This window comes from Athalia rosae, chromosome 6, assembly GCF_917208135.1.
Source record: "Athalia rosae chromosome 6, iyAthRosa1.1, whole genome shotgun sequence".
Taxonomy (NCBI): Eukaryota; Metazoa; Arthropoda; class Insecta; order Hymenoptera; family Athaliidae; genus Athalia; species Athalia rosae.
Window position 1 is genome coordinate 10,420,339 of NC_064031.1, and position 19,967 is coordinate 10,440,305.

Consider the following 19,967-nt stretch of genomic DNA (forward strand, 5'->3'; position numbering starts at 1 on the left):
TCTACTAACTCTGCGAGTCTCTGCTGAACTAGCAGCACCTGAAACCCACCCCGGACTAAGGGGTGCATACCGACCGCAGTTAATGTGATCATCGATAAATCAACCGGCCACAACAGGAGAAGTAATTTCCGCATTTACCTTCTGGAGGGCGGTAAATATATAGGATTGTTTTAAATATGTAGATGACAAATGATTGATTCCAATTCTGAAATAACAGAAAAATTTTCACAGATGATTGATAAATAAAAAAAAAAAACTCTGAAACATATTTAGTAAAAAGTTTCACGTTTATAGAAAATCAATGTTAGAGACGAGATCTTTTAGATACAAGAATGGGACATCATCCTCTAGAACAATCCTTGTGTAAAAGTCAAAATTGATTGGTGACTTTCTGCTTCAGGTTCAACAAGCCTAAATGATAATTTAATTTTGTGAAGTTTGAATATAGATTGTTCAGTTACACCTATAAGTGAAAATTTTATTTCTGTAATAAGATCCAATATCTAGGGCCATAGCATAGATATATAGCATAGGCCATAGTATCAACGATGAGAACCACCTGAAATGACGCGTTTCCAAACCACCTTAAATGAGGTAGCGTCCCCGGCTCGTTTCGATTTTTTCCCCGAGTGGAACGATCGCCAGAAGCACAGTTTGGAGAATGTATATAATAAATTATATATTCTACAAACTGTGCCAAAAGCCCTATGCAAACCACTAGCAGCCCAGCATCCCAAGTCCGGCAAAGTATAATCTACAACATACAAATGGAAAAAACAATAATACAACAGACATTATATAACATAATAAAGAGATGGCAACACATAATAATACACAGTGATCTCAAATTTAGACATGGCATTTGCATTATGAATTACACAGACATAGATGAACATTAAATAAATAATAATCTTATGGATATATGGCCAATTGAAACTTGCGCAAGTCAATTACACACAAAACATCTATGTACGCACATAAAACACGACATAAATAACATAAAACATGAAACAGAACAGACAAATATATAATAGCATAGAATTTATGATAATAATCCATATTTTCAATCATCTTATAACTAAACATGATTATCAAAAATAGTCAATAGCATAGAACAGTAAAAAATATGAGTTGTAACGTTACAACTTCTGAAAAGAGAAAAAGCATTTGTTAATCAATTAAATAAACTCGAGATCTGAAACATACAAACGAGTGATAAACATGTAATCGTTATGATAGGTGAAAATTTCACATCAAATTTCTGTAAAGAGAAAACACAAGTGTTAATTAATTTCTACACCATTAAATCTGAAACATACAACAAGTTTAATAGACACATCATTATTATACAAATAAAGTGAATTATACTGCAAATATAAAAAACGATCGATGTTAATAAAATAATTTTAGCTGCCAAAATGTCTGAATCATGATGTACGCCACGAATTCCGCAATCGGAGACGTATTCTTCTGATTCCTGGAACAGAAATTTGAAATGTTATGAACCCTTCGAGACGATGAGGAACCGTCCAATTTTCCACATTTGGTAAGTAAGAAGTAGAAGGTATACGAAGTGCTGATTCCTGAAATCAGAAAGCAAACTGGATTAGTAGTCAGAGACAGCCTGTAAAGAACATTTGATTAGTACAATAAAATGAAGGATTTGAAAAAAAAAAAAAAATAACTTGAAGAGTTCCCCGAGACTTCGGATTCCTGAAATCAGAAAGCAGACTGTAATATTAGTAGCCAGAGACAGCCTGTAAAAACAACATCCGATTAATATTAAAACTAAGAATCTGAAAGGTAAAAGCGCAACGATGAGTTTTTAGCCGATGAATTTTGTGTGATGATTTAGCGGTTGGAATGTATTTTTATGGCCCGAGAAATTTTTGTATCAATTCCAATAATTACTGGATTTAAAAAAATTCTTCAAGAATTTAGATTCCTGAAATCAGAAAGCAAACTGGATTAGTAGCCAGAGACAGCCTGCAAAGAACATTTGATTACTACAATAAAATGAAGGATTTGAAAAAAAAAAAAAAAAAAAAAAAAAAACTTGAAGAGTTCTCCGAGACTTCGGATTCCTGAAATCAGAAAGCAAACTGCAATAGATTAGTAGCCAGAGACAGCCTGTGAACAACATCTGATTAGCAATTACCCTAAAAACTAAAATGCTAAAACCTAACACCTGTAAGGAAATTGAAATTAGTATGAAAACTGAAAATAAAAAAAATATTGATTAGGAGCTGTAAGAAAATTTTATTAACATTGATAATCTGAAAGGTAAAATTTTGATTAGTATCTTACAAATAATCCCGTGGAAGTCAAGTACCACGCACAAAAAGGTGCGATAATACTTGATTCCTTACAATTTTTCGGTTTTTGGGTTTAAAACGCATGAAGCGTTGACATTTATGTTTTAAGTGCCAAGTCCGCGCGCATACGAGCAGCAGCGCCGGAACTTGGGTTTTTATTTTACTTTAAATTCCTGAAAAAAAATCTCTCAAAGTTTTTAAAGCGCCTTGCAAGATGGCAAGTCACGCTAGTTATTGTTTTAAAAATGGCCCGATCGGGCATACAAGAAATAAAATATATAAACACATAACATGCGATTCCTCGTCCGCGCGCTATGTACCCGCGCGAGCAGCGTCAGACTTGGAATAATTATGCTAATGGAAATCGAAGAAATGCAATTTTTAATCGCATTCTTCTATTCCAATTAACATTGGGGAGTGGAAAGGGGGAAGGTTTGAAAATTTGTGGCGTGGCGGTCGGTGGTCCTCTTCGACGCGACGTCTTCGAGCTCAACGTCCACCTCACTTCCATGCACCACGGCTGGTACGGAGAGCAAAGCGGACGCATTTTGCCCATTCCAAGTGACCGCAAATATTACAGGGAAATGAAGGAAGCAAAAAACTCAATCTAATTTAATTTATTTAGTTGGGAAGGAAAAGTGTCTATCAGATCTCAGCAAAGAGACCTAAAAGACCACATGAAAAGAATTGTAAGAAAAATATCAGGTGAAATATTGCAAAGAATTAGCTAATGCAATTTAATGAACTCTAGTTAATTGATCACTTGGAATTGCTGTGGACAGAAGGGTTATACACTTCCGATTTCTTGCCTACCCATATTGTTCAGCCCACATCCCACCCAACGGTTAAAACTATGACTTGCACACTCGCACTCACATACTGCACATACATACCAACTAGAAACCCTTCGCGAAACATGAATTTACCTATACCTGCCTTTCACCTATATTTATCCAAGAAATGATTTTACTGACGAAAACCCCCGATTCATACTTGCGCCGGCGCACCCAGATATTCGCTTCACATTCGTTTTGCCATTTTTTTGGCAACTGACTCTAGAGAAAAAAATATAAAAAAAAAAATCATTTTCAAAGTGTACCAAAAAACATTCCATCTCACTCATATCTCACATTCATTGCCGTGGTATCTCGTTCAAAAATTATTAAGAACCTGTTGTGTGTATAGGAATATAAAGGCTGCCCACGCCCCGGCCGAAACCGTGATTTCTTTAAATTTTGAGAAAATGTGTGTTTGTTATCAGACCGATATTTAAAAAACATCGACGATCGTTAATTGAATTTAGTGAATTTGGTCTTTACAATTAAAATTATTCAATATATCGATGAATTCAATAGAATGAATTGAAAAATATCATCAGTAAAAAATTAATGTAAGTAATCTCACGTCTATTGAAGCAAGAAAAAGTTAAGGGCTGGAAATTGTGTGTAAGGGAAGAAAATTCTTATGATTAGACATCCTGTTATAGTTCTAGTGAATTGACTTATCGCTAACTAAAGACGGGTTTGAGTTGACTTCGAATTGAGTTATTTGAACTGAAATTTCAGACATGCAAACAGATAAAAAATATGCAAATCAAATTTAAAATTGGTTCAGCTGATGGCTGACCATTAAATTCAGACTGCATGGGTTTAGACTTCTCGCGAAAGCTATCCAATTCGATTCCTGATGTACCTGAAAAAGCTGAATCTATGGCAAGGACCATCGTTCGCACGACAAAATATTATTACCGATCACTGATCGACGCAAACGAGATCGATCACCGAAAATTATAGCAAAATTACAGAAAACGCGTGAGTCGATTGAACGAAGGTCTTTACCGTTGCCTATGAGCTGCACACTCTTGCACTTAAAAGTTATCAAAGATGTGACTTACTTGAATAGTTCATATTAGACGAACTAATGGTTGACTGATTGCCCCATGGAACTAATTAACTGATTGATAAATAATAAACTGACTGATTGACTAAATCGTTCATTAATTCTTTCACTGATCAATTTTAAGGATGAGTTTTATATGTTTGACGCTACAGGGTGCACGTGCGCTATGCTCAACGACAACCAACCCTACAATTACCTGATCTAATAAAATTGAAATCCAGGGTACCGCCACGCCGTCTAACAAAGAGGGAGGGGACGCGATAAAAAATTAAAAAATACAACGACTCGAACGCCAGCGTACACCATCGCGTGAGCTGGCTAAGAAGTCGAGGAACTTTAACTTCGCTCACCATCGTCGCCGGTACCAAGACCGGACCCGGAGCCGGTTCCCAGGTTTCGGGGGTCTTGGATTTTACCCGGATGTCTCTGCCTCCCTGATGATACGAATGCTCCCAGATATTTGTATGCACCGATCACGGAGGAATAGTATACGATTATGCACTTCAGATCCGCCGCAGAGATGCTCTAGTTGCGGCAAGAATTCAAAAGTTATCCACAATGGCAACAGGTTTCAACTTGTTGAGTCCACTGGTATCACTACTATTATTATACGTTTCATTACGCCCTTATACTCCCAGATAAGTCAAGATTGTTCAAGTCATTGTGCGGGCAATCGTCACTTGTTTTAGGATCTGATATTACGACGCATGATTCGAATTAACAATGAATTTAGCGGAGACGAAGCAGATAATGTGAAATTCAACGTAAAAATGGCGTCGTTGCGTTGGATCACGCGACTTCCACCGACTGACACGACGTACTCCCATTTTTAATGCGATTAATTCAGCGGCGTTATACACGTGAATGAGGCAGGATCCTTCGGTTAATTATAACAAGATTCAGGATTCAGTATTATTAGGCACACTCAAGTTCACAGCGAGACACGGAGAACAACTACACGATTCGAAGTTCGACGTAGTAATGGCGTTGCCGCGAAAACGCTGCGCATTTATACCACACAAGATGGCCGCGCGGAGGCGCGCTGGGACTCGCGACTTCCACTAACTTTGATACGACGTAACACCATAATTAAACCGTTCAATTTATCGGCGTTATACATGTGAATGAGGTTGATTCTTCGATTGATCATTGCAAGTTTCAGAATTCGGTAATATTTGGCACAGTTACACTTAAATTCACAGCGAGTTAGACGGAGTGAAGTAGGGGATTCGAAGTTCGACGTACGTGTGACGTCGCCGCGCAGCTCCCCAACTACACTGAGCGGAAGAATCAGGTGCCGCGCAGAGGCGCGCTGTACATCGCGATTCCACTGACTCTGATACGACGTATCACAATTTTTAAAGCGTTTAATTTTGAAGTATTATACGCGTAAATGATGTGGGATTTTTCAATTGATTGATCCAAGTTTTAGAATTCCTTGATATGAGTTACAGTTAGATTTACATCAAGTTGAGTGGAGATCAACTACTATGTGATAGAGACCGTTGACTGAAGAAAGGCTCCCTTTACCGCCTTTACTGATCAAAAGTGCCCTCTATTACCCATAGATTAAAGTATCATGATCCACAAAATCGAGAAAGAACTTCATCACGATCCGCAATATTCCTTCGTACTCTGGCATTCGACGCTGCCTGGAGTTTCCTACACCTATGTTTCCCAGCATTTCATATCTACGGACCCGAGTGTTTTATGACAGTTAGACAGCAAAATAGAAAAGAATGGCGACAACCGTGGACCCTGTCAGGGAACAATCCCTTCAAGATTATCGTAAAAAGCTCTTAGAGCACAAAGAGGTCGAATCTCGCCTGAAGGAAAGTAAGTAAATAATATCGAGAATGTATGTTACATAAAATCCTTGGGTTCCTTGAGATGTAGTACATGAACACCGTTGACATAACCTGACTGTCTAACCGGATCAACGATAGTTGAAAGAATTAATAAAAAACATCTGAGAACGTCCTGAAACCATCACAGCGGCGAATCGTCTCCTTGATGAAATATGCTTGCAGTTCTGAAGAATGTCTCATTTTATTTTCCAGTGCGCGAGCAGCTTAAAGACTTGACCAAGCAGTATGACAAGTCAGAAAATGATCTCAAAGCCCTGCAAAGTGTCGGACAAGTAAATATACTACACAGCTTTTGAATAACACAATTGGACTTTGAAATTCTTTTTTTTTAATTTTAATCCTTCTCTGCTTTAGATTGTTGGAGAAGTGCTCAAGCAGTTGACGGAGGAGAAATGTAAGTGCCATGTTTAATTGGTGGCCACAAATAAATTTGTCACATCTACCAAATGAAGTAAATTATGAATTGTTAAATTATTTTCAGTCATTGTGAAGGCAACAAATGGTCCACGTTATGTAGTAGGCTGTAGACGTCAGCTAGACAAAAATAAATTAAAATCAGGAACGCGTGTAGCCTTGGATATGACTACACTTACGATCATGCGCTACTTGCCTCGTGAGGTATAACGTTTTTACTGCTTTCGAGCAATATGTCCAAATGTGCAATATTTTGACGAATATTCGTTGTTTGCTTCAGGTTGACCCCTTGGTATACAACATGTCTCATGAAGATCCTGGTGATGTCACTTACTCTGCTATCGGTGGTCTGAGTGAGCAAATCAGAGAATTGAGAGAAGTAATTGAACTGCCACTTCTAAATCCCGAACTGTTCCAAAGAGTTGGAATTACCCCGCCAAAGGGATGCCTGCTATATGGACCGCCAGGAACAGGAAAGACCTTACTGGCAAGAGCCGTAGCTAGTCAGCTGGATGCTAACTTTTTGAAAGTAGTATCCAGTGCTATAGTTGATAAATACATCGGAGAGTCAGCTCGACTGATTAGAGAAATGTTCAACTACGCTCGTGATCACCAGCCCTGCATAATTTTTATGGATGAGATAGATGCCATTGGTAAATTATTATTCTGTAGTTATAGATTGTCCGTGGCAAGTATCACATATCAAGAATCTCCGAACTAATGTGTTTCTATTTTCTCAAAGGTGGACGTAGATTCTCAGAAGGAACCAGTGCCGATCGTGAAATCCAAAGAACTCTTATGGAGTTATTGAACCAAATGGACGGTTTCGATTCTTTGGGTCAAGTGAAAATGATTATGGCAACAAATAGGCCCGATACCCTAGACCCAGCTCTGCTGAGACCTGGAAGATTGGACAGAAAAATAGAAATACCTCTGCCCAATGAACAGGCGCGACTAGAAATTCTAAAAATTCATGCATGTCCGATCGCGAAGCATGGAGAAATCGGTAAGCAAATTTAAACGCAGTTACTCAATATTACAGATTGAGAAATTAATAAATATGTGTATTTTAATAATTCTTGTTTTTGCAGACTATGAAGCAGTTGTTAAATTATCCGATGGATTTAATGGTGCCGATTTGAGAAATGTGTGTACAGAGGCTGGTCTATTTGCTATACGTTCAGAGCGGGAGTATGTTGTACAAGAAGACTTTATGAAAGCTGTTCGGAAAGTATCGGACAATAAGAAGCTCGAGTCCAAGTTAGACTATAAGCCAGTTTAATAATTTTGTCTGATCCCATTGGTATTTTTTGCTATTCAATTATCCATATCTGCTAATTATTGTAAGGTTGGTACTTCAACTCCCATCTTCTGCAGCGATAACAACACTTTTATTACAATAAAAATTGTACATGAAAAATACCAGCTTGGTCCTGAGATTTTAATTCATTATAATTACCACTAAAGCTCCTATCTAGCAAATATTAAAAGGGATGCCAAACCTATTCTGATACCTTTGCCAACAAACGGGATCTTTTCCTTTCTTGATAATCTTGAACATTGTCAAACTTTCGTTTGTATAAAATTGGAAATAGCGTTTGCGTATTCATTTCATTTCGTATGTCTATCCAGGATTTATTTATTTTTTCCAACCCACCGATGTCTTTATTTTCCCTAAAAAATGTTTCATTGAACATGTACACTCTCAGTCCTTGCTCGAAGAGTACCCAAAGCATGTTATCATTTTGAACAACACATTTTAGCGGTTCATCTTCAAACTCTACTATCTGCCTACGATTCACTGCCAATTTATTGCTTTTTTCTCCGGAGAGTGTGTAGAGAAATAGACGCTTACATGAGAATAGAGTTGCCATAACAATAGAAGTAGAATCATTGATTTTGGATACCATCAAATGTCTCAATGGTAAAATGTTCACATCTTCGTCCAGATCACAATCCTTAAGAGATTTATTAAACTCTTTGACATCTTCTTCTCTAACATATTCATTTACATCGACGGATAATAATTCTTTTCCATTTTGGAAATCCCAAAACTTGAGGCAGCCATCTCCACTACTTGAAACTAATATACTTTTATCGTGAGGTAGTTCCTTGACATTCGTGACAAACTTCTCATGTCCAAGACAATAGGACAATATATTATAACAATTTGGATACATCGAAACACGGATTTTTTCATCTCTGTCCGTGGTAATGATGTACTTCAAATCTTCTGTCACCATGACATCCAGTAGCATAGATAAATGCCCTAGCAAAGAGGTCCCAGCTTCCTCGGGTTTGCTAGTCGAGTAAACGTATGCATCTCCAGATTTATCAGCAACAACGATGTCATTATCAGCAGTAAATTTGACCCTGCTTGCAGCCCTGACTAAAGTTCTATTTGACACAAGTGTTCGATTTTTCCGTCTGTACAAACATAACTGCTTACGGTTGGTGCAGACTAAAAAATATTCTCCATCCCTCGAGTAGGAAACGTTCGTTATAGCGTGGTAAAAATCTACGTCCATTCTATTATGAAGAGTATCTTTTTTTGACGAATGCATCTCTGGTAAAGAAAGCTTATCCACCGTGTCATTGTCGATGTTGTGCGTCACGATTACTCCACCACAATACAGAGTAATCTCTGAATTGTAAACAGAAAAACTCATCTGGCCTGAGGGATTAAAACACTGTCTTAGTCTTGAACATGATAAGGATCCACTGCTAAGGACTAGGTTAAGTTTTTTTGAGAGCGTTGACCATGCGTTGACTGAAAATCCTGCGCGCAATGTCACATTGCACATGGCATTCGGCATTATTTAGCATAGATGGCGTGAACTACCAAAAGGCGGGGTAACGGCTACAACATGGCCGATCATTTAAATGTTTCTTTGGAGCTTCCAATGATTGCGTATAAAAAAATTATTCTTTATTTTGTAAAAAAATATATATATATGTATCTACTTGTAAAAAATGTAGTATATATATACAAATTAAGATATCTACATATCGCTCGTTAATGCGATCCAGTGATAAATTTGGCACCGATATTCGCGAACTCATATCAATTTGATTATCGAATTCTATTTCTACTCTTTTTTTCTTTTCGTAAATCAGCCGGTAGACGATTAACTGTACTTGATATGCTAGTAGCATGAAAAAATATCTTGTAAATTAACAGTTCATGATGCATCCTGGATATCCGTCTGAGCGTCTTCACTTCCCGAATTACTTTCGGCGACGTCGACGAATGCAGTTGACAAATCTCCTGCCAATTTACTGACAGCTTGCGTAGTCACGTCGTACATGAATATCTCTTTCTCACCCTTCACATCGTCGACGGGTCTAAAATTTGCAAAAACACAAAATAAATAAATCAGCGGATAAATAAAAAGCGTGTTAAATTTTTAGCGAGCCGAATTCATGTAACAAAAATGAAATCTATCTTACGCAGTGACGAGTAAGACGACCGACTGCCTCTGAGGATCAGCTTGACTTTCCTGTTCAAGCCATTTTTTATAATTTTCAGCGCTTGGTTTTTTAACGACTTGCTTCAGGGCATCCCCAGCTAAAAACCTGACCGATTGAACGTCGTTAATTTTTCTTCCTTTGCGGTGTACATCGTCAGTTCCCTCGGGCTGATCTCTCTCCCCTTGAAAGTTGTAGTCAACGGGTGCGAGGACGACAACGCTGGTTATTTTTCTACCGTTAAGCTCCGGTACATCTGGTAGCGGAAATGCGGCCCCGCTCACCTTCAACGGAAGGTATCGATTGTACCGCGAACTGTCCTTAGGCCCAATCTTGACCGGATCGAGATGAGTAGCATCCTCTCGTATGTGCTGGTCAGCTATCGCCTGGCCTTGTGCCGTATTCGGGTCAAAGTGTACCACTTTCATTTCGACGCCACCTGGTCTCAGAGTAGCTTGTTCTACCTTGGGCGTTTTCTTGGTTACTAATTTGTCGTCATTCCTTACGATCTTCGGTCTCTTAACCACCGATGGAATCGGTTCGCTAGCTGCAGCGGACGCACCTCCAGCTCCATAGAAATTAGCAAGAGCTTCCGGTGGCAAATTCTCAATCGGGATATCGCCGACCTTGTCGTAGTCCAGTATCTGTATATCGGCGTTACCTAGAATTCCAGAACTCAACAGCTGCTCCCTGATATCGTCGGGAACTTCGTCGGGAAGATTAGCAATATTTGCTTTTATCTTTGCCTCGTTCTTTGGCGAATTAGTCGTCGATATCGTCGCTGGGGTAGTAGAGGGGGACCGTGGTTCAGGGCTGACGGTAGTTGAAGGTGCGATGGTGCGAGGTGCCGTGCTCGGAGGTTGACGCGTCTGAGGATCAGCAACATTGCTCGTAGGGGTTGCGTAAATTTTCAAATCTGAATTAGAATTCTGACCCGAGAACACGGGACGGCCCCAAATCGAGGAAGATGAAGACAAAGAAGAGCCAGAAGAAGAGGAAGTCGAGATTTGCTGTTGATGTGGGGCGGGTAGATTCTGAGAGAAAAATTGCTGTGGATTTTGATAAACCTGTTGTTGACTCGACGCTGTGACAGCGTTGCTCAACTGCTGCTGCTGCTGCTGATTGTCGCTGACAATTCCTGAAAACCCTCCCTGACGTTGCCTCTGAAAATTTTGTAGACTATCAATCGTAGTAGGTGTTTGACTTGGCACAAACTGTCCCTGATTTATCCCAGGAATTATCTGCACCTGTTGGGGATTAGGAGGGAAAGGTCCAGGGTGTAAAGGGTTTTCCCTGATCGCGTAATGCTGTTCGAGCTTAGGCACAGCTTTCAAAATTTCTCCTCCAGGTCTGTCAGACTCAGAAGGTTTGAACTGTTGCTGGGGTTGAGCGATCTGCTGATACTGTTGCTGACTATATTTCAACTGCTGTCTGTACTGCTGCTCTAGTATTTGTTTTTGTTCGATTTCCTGTTGTCTTTTCTGCTGTTCCTGAATTCTCAGTTGTTGCTCCTGTTGCTGCTGTTGCTGTTGCTGCTGCTGTTGCTGCTGTTGTTGTTGTTGTTGTTGTTGTTGTTGTTGTTTTTGTCTCTGCTGTTGTTCTCTTTGCCTCTGCTGTTCCTGTTGCCTTAGCAAATCCTGTTGTCTCCTCTGTTCGTAATATCGTGCTTTATCTAATTCCTGCTGTTTCAAAACCTGCTGCTGCTGCTGCAGCTGTTGCTGTTGTTGATCAACGTGGAACCCATTGTTCTGGGTTTGCTGCTGTTGATTCTGCAGCTGTATTAAACTCTGATGACGAGCTCCGACAGCCGGTTGCTGCTGCTGAATATTGACCCTGAGATGCTGGGGGCTATACGAGTTAAACGGAATGCGTTGTTGAACTTCCGGAAGTCCTTGAATGGTGATGGGCAATCTCTGGGGTCTTCCGCCCGATGGTCCCGCATTGCGAACCTGTTGAATCTGCTGGAATTGTTGTTGTTGAGAAAATGTGTTGCCCAAATTTCCCTGGACACTCGGGAACGAGTTGACGACTCTCTGTTGTGCGAGCACCGGAGGTCCCCGATGTTGATGAATATTGTAGGCCTGGGGTGGTAGGGGTTGCACAGGTTGATAAGGCCCGTGTTGTCTCTTCGGTAATCCTACGGGGGGCAGAATATGCGGGGAAAACGATGGTCTGTCCTGATCCCTGTCGCTCCTTTTATTATGTTGATTGGGAGGCACTTGTTCGGTTCCAAAAGTTACCCTTATGCCGCTACTTCCAGCGTGATAAACTTCGCTATCAGGTCTGATCACGGTTCTCAGAGTGGTGGATGGTTCGAGTGGGGGTGCCGGCGAGGCAGCCGCTGCACGACCCGATTCTTCGTGATACTCCGAGTGATCGGGTTGTATCTCCTCGTGTTCCTCGACAGGTGTCAACGCGGGTACAGGAGTCTCGTAAATGACGCGCGACTTTTCGTCCCCGTGTCCTTTTTTCTTTTCGTATTTGACGTAAAATACCTGAATCGGTTCTTTGGTCGGTCTCGGTTGTGGTGGCGAAGGAGGAGGTGCGGGGGTTGGTAGGCTCTCGTTGGATTCCTTGATGATGATTTCGATGATCGGTTCGGGTTCACTTTGGTAGTATCCGATGGGCGGCGACTCGTCGTATCCCGAATCATCGCTCTTCGCGCTCGCCAGAGGATTGTAGAGCGGATCTCTTTGGGAGTATTGAACGATCGGTTCCATCTGGACCGCGTAAGGAGGCGGGCGCGGACCCCGCCTAGGGTAGAACATAATCTGCTGCCTCTTTCCGCGAGACTTTCCATTCAGTTGTTCCTCTTCCTTTTCGCCGGCAACGATCCCCGCGACCAGTAGAATAACTCCAATCTGCAAAACGAGAACTATCAAGTTCGCACGGTACGTACGTGTCTTTTTATTTTCCGGTCGGAACACCGAAAAATATATAATCGGGACGATTCTACGTGGAGCAGAAGCCGTGAGGTTGTCGCCTAATATATGCGGTTCACCTTAAACACGTAACCGACTGACCCGGTTTGTGCCAAGAAGAGACATCCTGCACCGATATCGAACGCCGTGGCCCCTAGCCACGGGATCAATTGGTATTCTAAGAGCACCGGAGACACAGTTAACCGGTCCCCGATAAACAATTCCCAGTCGCAACTGCTCCCAATATGGCAAAGCTATAGCGAGAAGCCTCGAGAAGTAGGTATACATATCGGAGCCACTATCACGAATCGCGCCTCTAGTTGTGGAAAAAAATTAATCCACCCGATCCCCGGCATCGGGGATCTGCAGAGACGCGCAACGGACGGAGAAAATTAAATTATTATTCCAAACGCGCGAAGGTCTAATATAAAGTCGCCCGATCGAGCTTGCATGTTATGCTGAAATAAACGATGGCAGTTAAGTTTCACTGCAACGTTAACGAACCGCCGATTTCTTATTCTCGGTATATGTCACAGCTTCTCTCGTAATTTGTCGCGTTTCGCGCAATAATTTTATGATTTATATCACTCCCCGGAGCGGCTCTCCCCGTCATGTATGGCCGCGGTCAATTAAGAATGTCTGCAACGCTTGCAGATTATGTAAATGCGGAAGAACGACCAACGAATTGAAAAAGATAAAAAGAAAATAAAGAAATAAAGAAATTGACGATGAAAATTAACAGCCCCTCGAGTACATCAATTCAAATACCTTCATTCCCCGATATATCTCGCTCGTTCTACGCTACAATGAATATATTTAAAAAATATGATATATACTCACCACTTTGAACATCTTCATTTTGTCTTTTAATTTTTATTCAATCACGTAGCCGATAAAACAATTGTTATAGTTTCGCGATGTAGGAATATATCAACACTGCATCTGTGATACGATGCCGATAAAAGGCCCGATCGGCGATGTTCGAGAGTTTAAGTTACGATGACCACCTGCTGCAGCCGATCGCGAGCAGCATGTCAGTAATATAACCGGTTAGATGCAGCGCGTAGCCTGCGCAGGCTTGTTACTCTTCTTTCAGACGAAATACAGGGATGTAACACAGGACTCTAAAGCGAAGCCTCGGATGGAAACTGATTGTCAGGTAGGATCGGTGCCTCCCGAGTTCGTTTCTCTTGAGCCCCACCGTGCCTCCTCTCACGGTGCGCGAACCTCCGCTCTAATCTTTGATGTGTACACGCTTGGGCACCTTTCTCTGCCTGTAATATGCCCACCGCTCTTTTACCTCATCGTCTATAACTTCTTCTTTAATATCGATGTCGTTTACGTATGTGTGTGACGTGTCTTACCGACATATAGATGTACCCGTGTCCGTCCGCGATAGGGCGAATAATGTTACGGGTGTTTCACGCGTTGTTAGGAGAAAAGAAAAAAAAAAATAATATTATTATTCGAAACACCGATGACACGCGACCCCCGGGTCAGCCAGACCTTTCTTCTTTCTCAAGTAAAAGGTGGAGGAACTTGCCAGCAATTGCTCCAAGCTGCGAGGGACGATGTGCGAGTTGGTATAACTGTATCGTCTGCCTGTGGTATAGATATAACACATATTTATTTATATATATATATACATATATACATATATGTAACGTGATGTAGTTATACATATGTACAAGCGAACGGACTTTCTTTATAGCATCCGATTGTGAATGTACGCTTATTTGAACGTGTCGTCAGTTTTCCAGCGACCTCCACAAGGTAACGAAATTGAAATCTACCCCCTCTCACTACTTTTCTTTCTGTACTCCAGCTCTTCTTTTTTTCTTTCATTTTCTTTTTTTTTTAACTTGCGGATGATCTCTCCACCCATACTGCAGGTTTGGCACCCAAGATATCGCGCTGAAGAATCCGATGCCGCATATGGTTCATATGTTATATACCTATTTTTAAAACGCGAAAGCCATATATGTACGACCATTTATAGGGATTGTAATATTCTGCAATGTACTTTTTCTTGTTAGTTGCGGTTGATTTTTTTATGTACACCCGCCGCGGTTTATTTTATTCATTTATGTTACCCAACATGTGAATTAGAAGAGGAAAAAATATCAGTTGGTCGGAAAAGGAATATTGAGATTTTTAGTAACGATTTTATCCGCTTCGTATAATAAAAAGATTCAGGTCCGAACAAGCGGATGACTTTCAACCTTGACTTTAAAGCCTAGAATTTGGAAAGTTGGGGCATAGCTTCCGCACTTTGGTTGTAACAAATACACGTTTGTAAGACCGAATATACTTCCTCAACGATATCAGAAGAGAAAAATCTTCGTACGGTCGAATGGCGTGCGTTTAAAATAAGCCTAACTACTCCTTGCAAGCAATAATATGAATATTTGGCAAACATTCAAGTGGGAAGCCGGTGAGAGATTGCGCTTGAAGAAGTGTATGGCCGTCCTACTTGGTGTAACTTTCACTTACGGCTGGCATAAGAGGAGGTCCAGATAATAAATCCGGGATTTTTAGTTAATTTAAAAAAAAAAAACACCGTTATAACAGCTACTTCTCAATAACGGTGAATAAAAAATCGATACAACATATATATATGCGCGGATCTATACGAGTGCTCTTCAACTCGATAAATTAAAAATTATACACATAGGTACTGCAGCGTCGACGAGTCGCGTTGGATTTTTTTTTTTTTATTACACCTACAGACATATGTGAATTCCCCCGTGAATTTCCGTCAACCAGACGAACCACCGTGTCTGTTGAATCCACGTAGCGAAAAGGAAGAAAAAATCTAACTAGAGAGGCGCGATGTATAACGATCCTAATTATTACGATACCTATAGCGCATTTGAAGTTAATTTGTGTTGCACCGTCGTAACGCAATCGCAGAATATGGTATTTAGAGATGTACGCAATTAAATTCTCACGTGACGACTGCACGGGGAATTGACGCAGCTGCAGTGTTACAGTTTTACCAGCTCTGAAAGATTATCTGATCCGTGCATTATATTAGGTATATGCACTCGGATATTTGCTAATAACGTGAATCTGTACAGGCATACGAAGATAGCCCATTCTTCCGAGAGCATCGCCGTAGACGCCCGCAGCGGCTGGGCAAAATAACGTAACTGCCAAAGAGTGAAAGTGTTGCTAAGTGGGACGAGGGAACTTTACTTGCTTTTATAATTGATAAATATATATGAACTCGACGCGCATCATATGGATGTACGATAGCTCCTCTATCGTAACAGATTTGTGAATGTATGTAATATAATATACATACGCAGGCATGTTATGTGTACTAAATACATAAACTCGAGTCCATTTTTTCGAAATTCCCAAGCCACATGTGTCACAGGTACTACGTCTTTGTGTTACTTCACTCAATTGCGACTCAATAATTATGCAAAGAAATTATATGTGATAATTTAAGGTAGGACCCACCGATAAATCTTGCGTCCTATTTTGTTGATTCTGCGAAATTCGAGGTATCACCTCTGCGATATAAAGCTTCCCTCCGGATCATGGATCGCTTCACCGGTTTACTCGTTATTGCTCAACGATAGTGAGATGAAATCAAAAAACACCTGTCAAAATTTAAACGACAATTTCGACATCGGTCGATGCAATTGTTGAACCGATCAAGAAAAATTTGTGGTTAAACGTCGTTTTACGCACCTTATCCATTGCTGTTACGGGAGGGATCATCGTCTGATCGTTCGACAGGTTAATCACAGTTGAATTTTTTTCTAGTAGGATGGTCAAACTATGAAAGCATTCATTAAACTCACGACTGAAAAATAACAATAACTCTTTCGATCATTTTCAATCAGAGTATGTTGAAACTCTCCGCTTTTATCCTTTCAAGGCCCAACGAAAGGTTCGCAAAAAGTAACATGCATGCCCTCGTTCGTTGTACGATTATTTCGATCTGGCAAACTCACCCCTAGTTTGAATTTGAATTCTGTCGTGCGAGCGTAGCGACTTTCGATAAATAAGGGTTGTTTATCTCGAAGTTTACGAACCTACTCGAATATTTCCGAAGTGTGCCGAGTTGTGTTTAGTGACGTCATAGTCAAGCAGAAGAGATAAGCAGCTAAAACCGAGGACCGAACTACGCTTCCATTGTGTACTTGAAAATTACTGTGTTTTAACGAGCTTTGTAGAATTTAAAATGTCTTACGCCTACCTCTTCAAATATATCATTATTGGAGATACGGGTGAGTTACAAATGTTATACTCGTGCATTATTTTATGAGAAGAATTCTTATCATCTGTCCATATTACGTTGTTCGTGACAGCTCCCATTGTTTTCGTTTCATCCACTTCACCAATATCCAATTTTCCTTACATTTTCCTCAACAACCATACCTCTGCCCAGTGATTTGCATTATTTTCTTTCCTGGAATTTGAATTATCCCGCATTATGGATTAACTGTATGAATTATAAAAAGAAAAGAAACTAATGTAAGGATTATTATTTTAAAAATTTATTTTATGTATATCTGTATAACAGTTTAAGATCAAAATTAACCTAATTATCAGCAACTGCGGTGCAATAGCATTTTTCTACCACTTATCACCCTCTGCGATTGATAACTTTCATTTTCTTTTCTTTATTCAGGAGTTGGCAAATCATGTTTGTTGCTACAATTCACAGACAAGAGGTTTCAGCCTGTACATGATTTAACTATCGGCGTTGAATTTGGCGCACGCATGATCACCATCGATGGCAAACAGATAAAGCTGCAAATTTGGGATACGGTAAAATTAAATATTCCATTTTATCAGTTATTCATAGTTCTTTAAACCTAAAACATAAAAGTGTTATGTAGAAGACTATTCGACGGATTTTATTCCATCAGGATTTCAATATACAAAATGACAAGGTTGGCCATTTTGTTCACAGGCAGGGCAAGAAGCTTTCCGTTCCATCACAAGATCATACTATCGTGGTGCAGCGGGTGCTCTGCTAGTATATGACATAACCCGTAGAGAAACCTTTAATCATTTAACAACGTGGCTAGAAGATGCGAGACAGCACTCTAATTCAAACATGGTGATAATGCTGATTGGTAACAAGAGTGACCTCGATTCACGGAGAGAAGTAAAGAGGGAAGAAGGTGAAGCATTTGCCCGTGAACACGGTCTTGTATTTATGGAAACGAGTGCTAAAACAGCAGCTAATGTAGAGGAGGCATTTATCAATACTGCCAAAGAGATCTACGAAAAGATTCAAGAAGGTGTATTTGACATTAACAACGAGGTAAGAAATATTATAAAAATTTCTATCACTCTCATACTATTTGAGTCTCATCGATACTATTCTGCAAATTCATTTTATAGGCGAATGGGATTAAAATTGGTCCACAACATTCGCCGACGAGCCCTGGTGGTTTGGCGGGAACCGGAGGTCCGGGCGGCGCTCAAGGGGGCGGATGTTGCTAGGGGCTGGGGGTTGGATGCTCCCCGCTTCCGTGCGAACCGATCTGAAAAGATCTCTTATTCCTGCTCCTTGGTTGAACCTGATCCCTTCCAAATTTATATATTCATTTGTATAATTGTGTACGTCACGTATAGAGCCGATAAATAACAGGCGATTGGTAATTGATGTAATTATCGTTCCAAAAACCTGATAGATTCGCTCGTAATAAAAAATGGTGTTTCGTATTAAGAAATTCAAGGGAAGAAGTTGGGAACTCTGAGGCAAAATCAAAGGTAGCAGTTTTTCACTTGGCAGATTTTTGCAGCATCGCAAACCTACTTTCCAAATTACAAACCTCGTCGGTAAGTCTAGAATCCTAGAGGTCTCATCAAACTATGTACGACCAACTAACTTAGGCGCGCTTGTTTCCGTATTTTGAAATATAAACAAAAAAAAACAAACACTGGCGTTAAATGGCCAATATATTCTTCCCAATCCCACAGGCTCCTAGACGACAACGACGATAATTGTAATTATCTCTTAAGTTTTTCACCTGGAGCAGGAATATATTGGCTTATAAATCAACTATCTAACGCGACGGCATATGTATGGATGTACCATTGATGTACCTATATGACGAATACAAAAATAACGTCTGAATTAAACTCCGGCTCGGAGGCCTATGTAACCAAATCAATGTTTTCGTTTATAGATAGAATTAAATTATCGGAAGATTAATTTACGTAGGTGTGCTAACATCGTCATAACGAAATAATGTTCCAAAAAATTCACGGAGTACTGAGAAAAGTGGAATCTCTAAAGAACTTGACTCGTCAGATCATTCTCAATAGTGATCTCACGTTGTTCTCAACGGCGGTCGATTAATCTCATCATTAATACCCCCTCCGTTTATTTTAGCATCATTTTCTTGTTATGGATATGGTGTTATCAAAATGTTATGTGCGCTATTTTACTCAGTACGTTAGTTCGGACTTGTACACTCGAATGGTTACGATCAATTCTTATCTAATTTTTTTATCAACAGATCCGTTCTTCTTTTGAACAATAGATCATTAATTGAACTCTGAACTGAATCAGATGATGTAACGAGACGTGTGAGGGAAATCTATCCCAGAATCTTTTCAGCTAAAACAGATTAGTGAAACGGTTAGCGCACATGCAATTTCATCTGAGTACGATTATTTTATAGCCTAGTCAATATAAATGAATGTCCATAAATAATTTTATCATGCAAGAAAAAAAAAAACCATAAGAAAAAAATATAGTAAACTTGACTTACATTACATCACGTACGCATACTTATAATAAATTAATAATATATTTTCGTGGATAATTTAATTAATGAAATTGATTATCTGCGAATTGACAGTAATTCTGATAAATTGGTAATTAGTTGTGATTTATACTTATTATTGAAGCTCGGTAACGTTAATTTGTAAGTTCAATTATTACAGTAAGAAAGATTTTACCAGTACTTTAAATAGCGTTTTAAATTTTAATCACGCTTATGTATCTTTCTTCATCATTATTCGATAATATATGCTGATTTTCTGATTTACTTGTGCATTATTTTTCACTGAAATTGTATTCTGACTGTTATTTCCTACCATAT

At 39.8% G+C, this 19,967-nt stretch overlaps 4 protein-coding genes across 4 annotated transcripts; 2 read left to right on the forward strand and 2 right to left on the reverse strand.

Moving 5' to 3' along the window:
- Window positions 1-5,888: 5,888 nt before the first annotated feature.
- On the forward strand, window positions 5,889-7,918 carry LOC105688898 (26S proteasome regulatory subunit 10B). The gene is made up of 7 exons (XM_012405537.3): window positions 5,889-6,050; window positions 6,275-6,354; window positions 6,437-6,476; window positions 6,564-6,700; window positions 6,777-7,149; window positions 7,239-7,502; window positions 7,588-7,918. Exons 1-7 carry the CDS (start codon window positions 5,954-5,956, stop codon window positions 7,776-7,778), a joined length of 1,182 nt encoding a protein of 393 aa, XP_012260960.1. The 5' UTR covers window positions 5,889-5,953; the 3' UTR covers window positions 7,779-7,918.
- LOC105688899 (tRNA (guanine-N(7)-)-methyltransferase non-catalytic subunit wdr4) lies at window positions 7,869-9,324 on the reverse strand. The gene has a single exon (XM_012405538.3). It carries the CDS (start codon window positions 9,310-9,312, stop codon window positions 7,999-8,001), a length of 1,314 nt encoding a protein of 437 aa, XP_012260961.2. The 5' UTR covers window positions 9,313-9,324; the 3' UTR covers window positions 7,869-7,998.
- A 79-nt stretch (window positions 9,325-9,403) lies between these two features.
- On the reverse strand, window positions 9,404-14,067 carry LOC105688797 (transcription factor sma-9-like). The gene is made up of 3 exons (XM_048657585.1): window positions 13,726-14,067; window positions 9,947-12,825; window positions 9,404-9,841 (listed from the first exon to the last, which is right to left on the reverse strand). The coding sequence occupies exons 1-3, from the start codon at window positions 13,741-13,743 to the stop codon at window positions 9,679-9,681; spliced, it is 3,060 nt and encodes a 1,019-aa protein (XP_048513542.1). The 5' UTR covers window positions 13,744-14,067; the 3' UTR covers window positions 9,404-9,678.
- Window positions 14,068-16,971: 2,904 nt separating this feature from the next.
- Window positions 16,972-19,913, forward strand: LOC105688894 (ras-related protein Rab-2). The gene is made up of 4 exons (XM_012405531.3): window positions 16,972-17,129; window positions 17,534-17,673; window positions 17,819-18,175; window positions 18,256-19,913. Exons 1-4 carry the CDS (start codon window positions 17,084-17,086, stop codon window positions 18,355-18,357), a joined length of 645 nt encoding a protein of 214 aa, XP_012260954.1. The 5' UTR covers window positions 16,972-17,083; the 3' UTR covers window positions 18,358-19,913.
- Window positions 19,914-19,967: the final 54 nt, after the last annotated feature.